At 56.7% G+C, this 12,078-nt stretch overlaps 1 protein-coding gene across 2 annotated transcripts in view; it reads left to right on the top strand.

The window, feature by feature from the left end:
- NECTIN1 (nectin cell adhesion molecule 1) overlaps positions 1–12,078 on the top strand; it is an 89,583-nt gene that overhangs the window by 51,908 nt on the left and 25,597 nt on the right. For both annotated transcript variants that reach the window (XM_029208436.1, XM_029208435.1), the window contains exons 3-5: positions 165–467; positions 893–1,010; positions 2,467–2,618. In XM_029208436.1, the coding sequence (XP_029064269.1) occupies positions 165–467; positions 893–1,010; positions 2,467–2,618 (573 nt within the window). The remainder of the gene's footprint in view (positions 1–164; positions 468–892; positions 1,011–2,466; positions 2,619–12,078) is intronic.

Genomic DNA, 12,078 nt, shown 5'->3' on the forward strand with positions numbered 1-12,078 from the left:
GTCCCTGTGAGAAGTGCTGGGAGGGGCTTTGGTGAAGCGTAGCTGAGAGGCATGGATGGCCAGGGTGACCTGAAGCAAGGCCTGGCAGGTACCTGCCCTCCTGGCCTGTGTGTCCTTGATGAGGCAGCAGAGCCAGACTCATGGCTGTCTCTGGTTCCCCGCAGCCAAACCCACCAACTGGATAGAGGGCGCCCAGGCAGTGCTTCGAGCCAGGAAGGGGCAGGATGACAAGGTCCTGGTGGCCACCTGCACCTCGGCCAATGGGAAGCCTCCCAGTGTGGTGTCCTGGGAGACGCGGCTGAAGGGTGAGGCGGAGTACCAGGAGGTCCGGAACCCCAACGGCACGGTGACCGTCATCAGCCGTTACCGCCTGGTGCCCCGCCGGGAAGCCCACCAGCAGCCCCTGGCCTGCATCGTCAACTACCACACGGACCGCTTCCGGGAAAGCCTCACCCTCAACGTGCAGTGTGAGCGGGGCCGAGTGTCGGGGGGCTGCGTCTCCCAGGGTGGGGCAGGCGCCGTGGTCCCCTCACACCACCCCCACCCTCGCCAGCCCTCCCTCCTTTGCTTCTCACCTCTCATCACTCTCCCCACCCCTCCTTCCCTCACCCCCTTATCCTTCCTCTTTTCCTTCCTCCTCCCTCTCTCTTTCTGGGGGTTCTTCGTCCTCCCCTCCTCTTCCCCCTTTGCCCACGCTCTCTTTCCCCCTTCCTTGTTCCCCTGCTATTTCTGCTCCGAGGGTCCGTGACCTCCACCCTCCCTGTCATTCTACCCCCTCTTCCTGCTGTTTCCATGTCACTTCCCCTTCCATCCCCTCCCCATCAGAGCCTCCCTCACCCAAGCTCTGCTCTCCTGACCTCACCCTTTTCAAACATCACCTCTTGTCCCACAGACGAGCCCGAGGTGACCATCGAGGGGTTTGATGGGAACTGGTACCTGCAGCGGATGGATGTGAAGCTCAAGTGCAAAGCTGATGCCAACCCCCCAGCCACCGAGTACCACTGGACCACGTAAGTGCTGCGGGGCTGGCTGGTCGCTTTGCCAGGAACCTTGCTGGTCACAGGGAGGCCCACCCACCCCACCTCCAGAAACCTTGGGCAGAGAGGAAATGAAGGTCTAGGCTCAGGTTGCTCGGTGAGAAGGAGAGAGGGGCCATGAGAGACACGCACACACACATACACACGCACACATACACCCCCTTGTTTGACAGCATCAGGGTCCGTGGGACAAACCATTCTGCCAGGGGGGCTTCCCTCGTGATCTGCCTTCCTTCAGCTCCCTAATAAAGAATGTTGTGGTGATTCAGTCTGAGTCACTCCCACCCCAGCCCCCACTATTTATTTTTATCGAGATGTCCCCAGGGAAGCTGGCTTTCTGGAGCATCCCAGATCTTTCTTTGTTCCTTTTCCTTCTCTCCAGCACCCCCTGATTCTCAGGGAAGAGACAGCAGTCAGCCCAGAATGCCTGTATTCATAGAGTGCTCGTCCCAAGGCCCATCCTCCCATTCTTGGCTTCGTGGTCTTTGGGCCTGGACCTCAAAGGGTCTAGTCTCACTCCCCCCCGAGCCAGCTCTGATGGCCTGAGCCAAGGTTCCTCCCAGAGAAGAGCTGGATGGGACACACAGAAAGCAGAAAGACAGGGGCGTGGGGAAGCTAAGAAGCAGGTTGACATGGGTGGCCAGAATACGGCTGCCCAGATCGTGTCTACGTTCTTTTTCTAGGAAGTAGAAGGCGCTGACATACCTTAGCTGTTTGTTACCATCCACTTCCTGGAACCAGAAGTAGTTCCGAAGGTGCGAGTGGGCAGGGCCCTGCTTGCCAAGTTCAGCTCCGGGTCCAACAGAATACTAGTTTTGTGGCATGAAGGATCAGGAGGAAGGAAAAGGTCTCCTGTGTTCAGGAACCTTCTAGGACTCTCCCCCTATGAAAAAGACCTGTGACATGCCCAGCAAGAAAATGAGACGGTGAAATGGAACATAATTCCTAAACATGGGTCACATCTCGTTACCTGAGTAACTTGTTAAAATTCTAGGCCATGACCCCAGTGGTGCAGCTTTAGTAGATTTGGGGTTAGGACCCCAGACTATTAACCAGCTACCCAGGAAACCAAGGACCAAGTACCAGGAACCAGTGTGGTGGAAAGAGCACTGTGCCAAGAGTCCAGAGCTCTGGCTAGAGCTCCAATTGTCACTTTCTAGCTGTGTTTCCTTGGCCTTGAACCTTGTTTCTCTTCTGTTGAGTGGAACCAGTATCTACCTGTCCCGTCTGCATGTCAGTGCTGTGATGAGCAAATGTGAAACACTGAAAGATGATTGTTGTTTTTGATTGTTTTTACCCCTTCCGAGACAGATGCTGCCTATGAACTCAGCCAAAGGGCTGATGGTGTTGAAGTCAGGTGGGTGACACAGGGGCAGCTTCTCGGGGCTGGAGAGTCGTAACCCTCTGCCTTGTCTCCCAATCCCTGCAGGCTGAATGGCTCCCTCCCCAAGGGTGTGGAGGCCCAGAACAGAACTCTCTTCTTCAGGGGACCTATCAACTACAGCCTGGCAGGAACCTACGTCTGTGAGGCCACCAACCCCATCGGCACCCGCTCGGGCCAGGTGGAGGTCAATATCACAGGTAGGAAGCTGCGCCCTTCCCTGCCACTCCCCGCCCCTCTGCGCCCGCTGCCTCCACTGCCAGCATCTACCACCTATGGGCTGTGTCACTGTAGGAAATTTGCGTCTCCTCTCCCTGCTTCTCTGGTTCTCCCTTGAGCTCTGGCCACTGGTCTTGCTTTGCTTTTCTCTTTCCTCTGTGAAGGTTGTGTGTGAGACATGGTGACCCCCCGCCCCCGCCAGTCAGAGAGGGGCAGGAGGGAGGCTCCAGGAGGGAGGAAGGAAGTGCTGTTTACAGCAATGCTGTTTTGGGGGTGGGCGTGGTTAGAGCCTGCCCATGGGTCTGCACACCTGTGATGCTGCCTTGGTGGGGTGGGCTTGTGGGAGGAGCTCATCTCCTCCGAGCTTTGCTCCTGCAGCTCAGGAAACCTGCGTGGGCTGGAGGGCGAGGCTTACCTCAAGCAAAGATACAGAGGGAAAGCCAGGATACAGCCCAAAGCCATGGTGGTTTGTGTGCCCCGCAACTGAATTGCTATCTTCCCTGCATTCTTCTCTCTCAGGGCAGATGGGAGGGACACTCAGCCTCCTGACCTCTTAGAGCAAAGGGAACACAGGGGCTGGGATGTTCTGGGGGAGACATCACATGGAACGTGAAAGGAGCATGGGCTTCCGTGTCAGACAGCTGGACAAGCCGTCATCTGTGAAACGGGCACAGTATGACGTGCCTTGAAGGCTTGTCGTCAGAATTTATATAACGTAGGCCAAGCACCTAGCACAGACCAGTGTGTCAATAAATGGCTCGTGTTATTATCTTGTCTCTGTCATTATCATTATTAATGGAAAGATCAAAACAAGCCAACGGAGGGGTGAAGTACCATCACAACTTCACAACCAGGGTGTCTTTAACCCTGTATCTGAGCTAGTTCCAGGGTGAGAAAGTGACAGAAAGACCCTCCTAGGACAGGAAGTGACATCATGCTGCTACTGAGCTGGACAGGAAGTGACCTCAGAGAGATGTTGAGCTAGGTTCAGGGATACTGGATGTTGGGCGGCGGTTCCTGGCTCCAGGCACAGAGCTTGGGCAAGTCCTGAGGATTCATTAGCTCTGAGCCTGTTTCTCAGAAGTGGGAGGCCTCACCTGTGGGTACATTCAAGGCACAGCTGCTGATAAAACAGCCCGAAGCTGTCCGAGGGCTGCACCCACCTGTCCTCGGGGCTGTTCTGTCACCTCTGTCACCAGGGTTGGAAGGAGATGGAGTCACTTGTCACTTGCTCTTTTCTTCAACTCCCTGCTCTGGGCTCTCGGACTGGCTAAGGTGGTAGAAATGTCAGAGGGAACACACAGTTTTCAAGGCATGAGCCCGCTGTGTCCCCCTTTGCCTGGCAAAGCGATAGAGCTATTCTTTTCTACTTAACCCCCCGCCCCCAAAAAAAAGAAATGTCAGAGGTGGAGCCTGGGGAAAGCTGAGACAGCCCCTCCCCCACTCTAGGGTCTCGGCGTTCCCATAAGTTGGCAAGGATGGTAAGGCCAGTGTCACACACTTCTCGCCCCCTGGAGAAAGTCTGAGCAAAGCTCCATAAGAGCCTCTAGGCGCCTGAGCTCTGGCCCTGTGGTACATGAGGGTGAACAATGTCATAAGGGAGCGTGACCACCTGGGGGGATGGGGGTCATGTGAGGGACAGCACAGACTTGGCCTGAATGTGTTCACATACTGGCTCTTCCTGGCTGTGTGGCCTTCACCCCTCTGAGCCTCAGCTTCCTAGTCTGTAATACAGAGACCATCATACTTATCTCAGGCTTCTTTTGATCACGCCAAATCCGTATACCACGGCCTAGCACACAGCATGGACTTCCTGCATGGGAATACCTTCACCCAGCAGTGGAGCACCAACGTCACCACTGCATCCCCCTCCACCACTCAGGCTCTCTGGGGAAACTGCTGATTGGGAAATCAGGGGCGGAGGCCAAGAAACCCTGAAGCAATGACCTCCCATTGATCCCACTGCCCAGCATGAGCGGACGGGCCAGAGGCCCACTAAGCTTACGGGGCTAAGTGGTACTGCCCTACCCCAGAGGCAGGGCCGGGACAGGAAAGTCAGGGCCTCCCTTCTCCCAAAGCCCAGGAGAATGCAGGAGCACCGTGAACGCAGGGCTGCTCAGCAGGGAGACACAGCAAGTCCAGGGGCAGGGAGGAAGGAAAGGGAGCAACTTCCCAGGCCCAGGCTGGGAAAAGAGAGGAAAGGAAGGTAGGGAAACCAGCGTGGAGGTGAGCCATCTCCTTGGGCGTGTTTGCTCCAGTGGTGCCCTGACTGGGATCTGTGGTCAGGCCTAGGTGGCCTTGCGGGGAAGGTGGGCCGGGGCCGCCCAGGGCTCCAGCTGGAAGAGGCATGCAGCGTGTCCTCGCGTGCTCCCCAAATACAGAGCGGGATGGGGGTGGTCACCAAAGCCACACACATGGGTGGTGAGAAGGGCCTTGCGTAAGGGGACTCTGTCGTTAACAGCCCAGTTAGGCAGGAGCCAGGGAAGTGTGATGCTCCCTGAATCATCGATGGGCCCAGGAGCTGTTTCACTGGCTGTCCCGAGGGAAGGTCTCTCAGCCCCCTCAGGAAGACTCAGCCAGGCGGCCTGAACCTTTTCAGAGCTGTGCGCTCTGTTCACTCTCGTACTCACGGGCAGCCGCCGACCCCACCAGCCTTCCTCCCGCATCGGCTGGTCTCCGGGGGGCACAGCCATGCCCTGTGCTCCAAGCCCCGCTGGTCTGGAGGGAATGCATGAACGAGATGGATAAGTGGAAATTTAATTTTTCATTCTGGCCGTCGTACAGGTAATAGCTTTGCCCTGGGCGCATCTGGTGAGGGAAATGAAGAGCAGAGCAGAGGAAGGCGTGCAGCAGGGTGCGTGCCAGAGACACACGTGTGTGCAGGGCACACCTGCACAGGGCCGCTGCACCACCTGCACAGACACACTTTGGCACAGGCTTCTTGGGATCGCAGATCCCAGAGGAGGTGGCCTTTGAGTTGTTCCTCCAAAGACGAGTGGTGGGTGAGCGGCGGCGATGGAGGAAGTGTGTGGGAGGAGAATGGCTGGGGCCGAGGGGGCAGGAACAGAGGGAGCAGAGCTTCCTCTCTCTTGGCCATGGGCGCCCTCCAAAAGCAGCAGCGTGGCAAGGAGGGTGGTCGAGACTGAGCGCCTGGGAGGCTGTGTGGATGGCACCTGGGGGACCAGTAAGGGGCTGTATGTACAGTGAGTGTTTTTCTAGAGGGAAATGACAGGTCCAGGCTGTGGCCGTGCGACTGACAGCAGAAGAGACAAACCCACCGGAATTTGCGGATACACTTCACGGGGCCCGGGCCCACAGAGAAGCCCATTTCCCAGGGGCGGTTTCATGGTGTTGGCCCCTAGTCACAAAACAAACCTGTGAGCTCCCCTCCGTCCTCCCTCTGGGGGCAACACTGAGGACGGGGAGGGCTGCGAGGGTATGGCCTTGACCAGAAGAAAGAGGCCAAAGAAGGCAGCATCTGCCCCTGGGGCTGGGTTTGTCCGGAGAAGAGTGTCCAGGGCACTCCCAGGAGCCAGGCAGGAAGGCCACCGGGGTGCGGGGTGTCCCCAGTTTCCATTTCCAGCGCTGAGCCGGCTCAGCCATCGGGGGTGAAGGCAACAGGGTCTGCGCTTTAGGCCGGGAGTCCTTCAGACCAAGGGTTGGTGGGGCTTGGAGGTCCATCTAGGAGGGAGGGCTGTGTGAGCCTGCGAGCGTGCATGCCCGGGCGTGAGTGTGGGCGTGTGCCTCTGAGCGTGTCAACGTGCACAGGCGAGCGCTGTCTGCGCACTGAGTGTGCAGAAGGGGCCCGCAGCTGTGCTGTGGGCAAATGTGGCCGCCTCCGGGCCGCCCGTGGCAGCGCTGAGGAGCCTGTGGGGAGGCAGCTGCGTGCACACCCCTGGGAGGATTCAGTTCCCCTCCACCGCGATGAGGCCCTGCCCACTGGTCTGCACCGTGCACGGCTGCTGCAGCTGCAGGAGCAGGAGAAGGGCTTCCCGGAGCTTGACCTCAGGCCTTCCCCCTCCCCGGGCCCGCAGCACTGCACACTGGGAGGTGTAGTTCTCACAGCTTCCCGGCCTAGGCTTCTGGTGCCAGAGCACTGCCTGCCTGCCTGCCTGCCTGCCTGCCTGCCTGCCTGCGGAAGCAGCAGGCGTTGGTTTGAGAAGCCCGAACACTCTCTTTGACCCCAAACCTCCTCTGGATCCTAGAACCAGACTAAACCCTAACCCTCGCTCCACCTCCGATCCATCCAAAGCCCCCGTACTAGCCCACCCACCTCAGTCAGGAGACCCCCGGCCCCAAAGGAATGCGGAGCCTCCACTGCCCCAGGGTCCCAGCCAGCCTGCCATGCCCGAGGGGAGGCTGCAAGCCTTCAGCAATGGGGCTGGGCTGCCCCCTTCCTAAGTGGAAGTGAGGGGAGCCGGCTGGTCCCCCACCAGGAAGCGCAGATGACCCCACGGCCCAGCTCTTCTCTCCCACCAGCTGCGGCCTTTGAGGCTCTGCTACTGGCACAAAGACGGGAGCTACTGGCTGAATGTGACAGCTGCAGGGGTGGAAGGGGAGGGCGCTCCGTTCCACACCAGACAGCCACCTCTGCTTACAAATGAGTTAGGTCCCCACGTGCACGCCTTCTGCACCCTCACTTGGCATCTCCACACAAGTCTGCGTTGCTGGAAGGTCATCTTAACCCGTCTTCTGCCTCTAGGCAGGCTGGCCCTAAAGTAGGCAAAATAACCAGGGTTCCCTTTGGTCCCAAAAATCTCCAGGGAAGAGTAAACATACTTAGGACTCAGGTGGGGAAAAGGTAAACAGAAAGCCCTAGAGAGGGAGGAGACCCAGAGGCTCACCTCTGAGACATGACCTTGCCTCTGTAGAATTCATTCGCCAAATGTTCTTGAACTCCGGCCACGTGCCAGGCCGTCCAGGTGGCGGGGGGTACATCACTGAGCCAAAGTCCCTGTCCCCGTGGAGCTTACGCTTTAGCACAGGAGGACAGACAACAAATAGCAGATAAAATACGTTTGAAAAATTCTGTGGTCATTTTGAAGGTGATCAGGAAAAAGAAAAGCAGGGTGAGGGGTTCACAGTGCTGGGGGCGGGAGTTCGTGAGCTGTGATTTTCGATAAGGTACTCAGGGGAGGCCTTGGCGAGAAGGTGACCCCCGTGAGAAGTTGGAGCCAAGCCCCGAAGGCGTTGAGGCAGTGAGCATGGGACACCGGGGGGAGGAGCTTTCCAGGGCGCAGAGCCGCCAGTGCAAAGGCCCTGAGGAAGCTGGGAGTGGAGCGAGCTGGGAGGAAAGCACGAGATGAAGGCAGAGGCACAGATCATGTAGAGCATTTTCAGCTCAGACTTAACAGGATCTTTGTGGCTGCCGTGTTGAGAATAGCCTGTACGGGGAAGGAGTGGAATTGGGGAAGCCAGTTAGGCAGCTACTGCAACCATCCAGGTGAGAGATGATAGTGGCTGGGATCAGGGTAGTAGTGATGGAGATGGTGAGAAGAGGTCAGGTTCCAGATTTACTTTGGATTCGAATTTACAGACTAGTTGGGACAGCAGCCACTCTCGTGAAACAGGCAATACAGTAAACTCTACCATACTGTGATTAGTGGGGCCCAAAAAATTCAGTCTAGTCAAGTGAAATGTAGGAGGGATTTACTTCTCCTTGGGTCTCTGTTGCTACCGAAGGCATAAAGGTAAATATAGTTGAACTAATATTGTACACAACGGGAACACGCTGAATTGAGTCGGTCCCAAATTATCATGACACTGCCACTTCCTCAACCCCTCTCCCTGTTCCTGCAGAAGAAAAGAACTTTAGCCACTTGAAAACTGGCAGAAGGACCAGAGCCAATCATGGTAGATCCTAATTTGCATTTACTGTGGGTTGTTCTATCAGGCCTTACAGTAATATGTCAGTATATGACTAACGAAATGGAGTAAGCTATTGTTTATACCAGAATGAAAGCTGCAGACCACTGGTATGCAAACATTCTAAAGAGAAAGAGAAGTGTGAGCTGGAGAAGAGAAGGCTGCACAAAGAAGGGACCGAAGCACTGAAATAGGCAGAAGGAGATGAGGAAGGGCATTCCTGGCAGGGGAAACAGCATGAGCAAAGGTCTGCAGTAAAGAATCTACTTGGGGGCTTCCCTGGTGGCGCAGTGGTTGAGAATCCGCCTGCCAATGCAGGGGACACGGGTTCGAGCCCTGGTCTGGGAAGATCCCACATGCCGCGGAGCAACTAGGCCTGTGAGCCACAACTACTGAGCCTGCGCGTCTGGAGCCTGTGCTCCGCAACAAGAGAGGCCGCGATAGTGAGAGGCCCGCGCACCGCGATGAAGAGTGGCCCCCGCTCGCCGCAACTAGAGAAAGCCCTCGCACAGAAACGAAGACCCAACACAGCCCAAGATAAATAAATAAATTTAAAGAAAAAGAATCTACTTGGACAGCAAGAACGGTGAGTTGGCCAGACCTAAGATCAAGTTGCGTGATGGAAGCTTTGAAGACCAGACTGACGTGGTCCAACAGGCAATGGGGAAGTCATTGCTAGTCTTTTGAGAAAGGGAATGGTAGTGTCTACACAGTGAAAATTAGCCCGGTGACTGTGGATGGAGTGACTAAAGGCGGGGCAGAGACCAAATGAAGGTGGGAGATTCACGGATCTACTATAAAAGTAAAACCTGGTGTCAAGTGAGAAGCTATTGAATAGGAAGAGTCAACAAGATTTGGTGGCAGATTTTGACCCAAGAGATGGAGTAGGAAGAGTCAAAGGTAAATAAGATCCTAAACTGGAAGAGCAGACAAATGATGGTGGAGTTGTGGTGTTGAATGGAGTGGGTTTGGAGGGAAGACGGTGAACCATGTTGGGAGGGATGGGCCTTGAGTGGGTGGAGAGAATTCCAAGTGAGGTTGTGCTAGATAGAAGAGTGTTCAAAGTGTGTCCCCAAATACTTCTCCTGTGAATGGTCCTTGAGTCAGGAGGGTGGGGTTTGTGTTCCAGTAGGCTGGGAAACACTTTGTGTTCCTCTTACAGTCCACAGTGTGCATGAGAAGATGAAAGGGCTCCGATGCTTTGTCTCCACAGACATTTCCCGAAGCGTTTGACCCCAGTATTTTTGCCAGCCCTCTGAGCCAATGGCTTGAGGCTCCATGGCCACAGCTTGGGAACTGCTGTCCCAGAGGCCTTTGGAGATAAAGCCCCAGAGTTGGGGGAGAGCTAGCTACCCGAGATGGTTTGGAGAGCCAGCAGGATCAAGGGAACTCATGATACTGAGGCCAGGTCTGTCCCTAGGACAGAAAGCAGAGGGTAAGGTCCAAGGATGGAGCCCCCAGCCAGGCGGCTGGAGCAGAGAGAAGGCCCAGCAGTGCAGTCTGCAGACAGAAGGCTCCAAAAAGAAAGCTGAAGATCAAGGACTCCTTGTATGTATTGGAAGGCAAAGGAAACATGTCAGAGAGGAAGGGCAGGTTCCTCCACCTGATGCCTTTCTTATTCTGCTGGCCTCTCCAAGTCCTAGTCATCCTTCAAGGCTTGGCCTAAGTCTTCTCTCCTCCAAGAAGCCTTTTCAAATTCCAGGCCGCAGGACTTTCCTGCACTGCACTCCTGAAGCCCTTGTCGGCCAGCGCCCTTGATGTCCACATGCTGCTTTGCCTAAGAGTGTCATTTGGTTCCTCAGCTGGGCTGTGAGTTCCTTGTATCCTGTGACTAGCGAAATAGATGCTCGGTACATGTTTGCTGAGTGGATGGGTGGGTGGGTGGATGGAGCAATGATGAGGCAGGTGGCGAGAGGAGAGAGCACACAGGTACGGGGTAAGAACAGAAGAGGGAGCCGGCAGGTTGAACGTACAGAGGTGGCTACGTTCCTGCCAGCTGCCTCTTGGGCATTTCTTGTGGCAACATCTCCCACCTCGCCGGAAGCAAGTGTGCAGCCCTTTTCAGGGCAGTAAACAGACGGGACCTGGTGAACCAGGAGAAGACGCTTGAGGTTCAGGGAGACTGTTCTGGAAGTGGGCGGTGAGGACGAATATTCAATAAATATTTATTAGGCGGCCACTCGGTGACCTGCACTGAGGACACAGTGGTGACAAGTGGGAAGCTGAGTCCTCAGTGGTCGTGCTTCTCTCTGCCAACTCCCGCCCGTGGAGAGGCCCGAGCAGGAGCCTCTGGGTGGTCCCAGCTCAGCCATGTGACGCAGGCAAATCACCTCCCTTCTTCGGCCCCCGTGTTTTCATTAGCCCTTCCAGCCCGAACTCGTGGAATGCCCTTCCTCTTCTCTTCTAGAATCCTTGCCCTGCTCCCGCTGCAGACAGCACCCCACAGGCTCACACACCAGACCGGCTCCACCTCTGGGAGGAGGGACTGGTCTCATAGGAGGAACAGGATTCCCACGGAGTGCGTGATGCTGAATCGGGGAGTGAGCTGGCAGAAACAGATTCCCAAAGGCCAGAACATATGCCCAGATTGACCGCCTCCCTTGGCCTGAAGAGAGGAGGGCTGAGAGCAGCCGAGGTCAGCCCTCCAGGCCTGCCCTGGACCTGCCCACCGGCTCCTCCTGTCCAAGGCCAGCCGTGGTCTCCGGTGCCACCCTGTGGTGGTGCTGGGAACCGCCTCCCTCAGCCTCACCTGGGGACCCCTTCGGCCTCTGGCCGGGGCCCCACTGGCAGACAGACACCGGCCCAGCCTTCTCTCCCTGCCCACCCACTTCCTTTCTCTTTTCACCTTTTCTGCCTTTTTGTTTCTGCTCTGTCCTCAGTGTGTACATATTTGTACACACACGTTCATCACATCAGCACGTGTGTGGGCCGGTCGTGACAACAAGGGTGTATGCCGGCACGCGTGCTCGCTCGTGTATACTTGTCATCTTTGCTACTGACGTACTCTCATGCTCCCTTTCTGCACAGCCATGCTGAGCATCTTATGCTCATAGCCCAGCTTGGCTGCACCCTGGCCCCCACCCTGCCCTGCAGGGCCAGACTGCAGCCAAGAACCACAGCCCGGGCGTCTGGCACTCACGGGGCATCTACGGGGCCAGCACCTCGGAGCAGATGAAATCAGGCGTGGGGCACCCGGTCTGCTCCAGGCTCCGAGTCTCAGAAGCCAAGGTGTGGTGCTGGGGCGCAGTGACATTTGCACAGGCTTTCGGTGCAAGAGAATCAACGACGCGTCATTGGCTGATGGCCTCGGACAAGTTATTTGACTTCTCTAAGCCCCGTCTCTTCGTGTGCCAGAGGGAAATTAATAGCATACTTACTTCACGGGGTGTCATGGCGGTGACTGGCGTCTACTGGACCCTGGGTCACGGGTGGGCTGGCCCCACATCCAGCACGGGGGCTCTGGGGCTACGGGGCTGTCTCTGCCTCTCCCTGGCCCCGACTACCCACGCTGCGGCGTGCTGGGCTCCTGGATGGGTGGGGTGCGGGGGGGGCCTTGGGCCCACTTCCTGGCTTTCC

Source organism: Monodon monoceros, unplaced genomic scaffold (genome assembly GCF_005190385.1).
Source record: "Monodon monoceros isolate NGI ecotype Baffin Bay Population unplaced genomic scaffold, NGI_Narwhal_1 Super_Scaffold_7, whole genome shotgun sequence".
NCBI classification, from domain to species: domain Eukaryota; kingdom Metazoa; phylum Chordata; class Mammalia; order Artiodactyla; family Monodontidae; genus Monodon; species Monodon monoceros.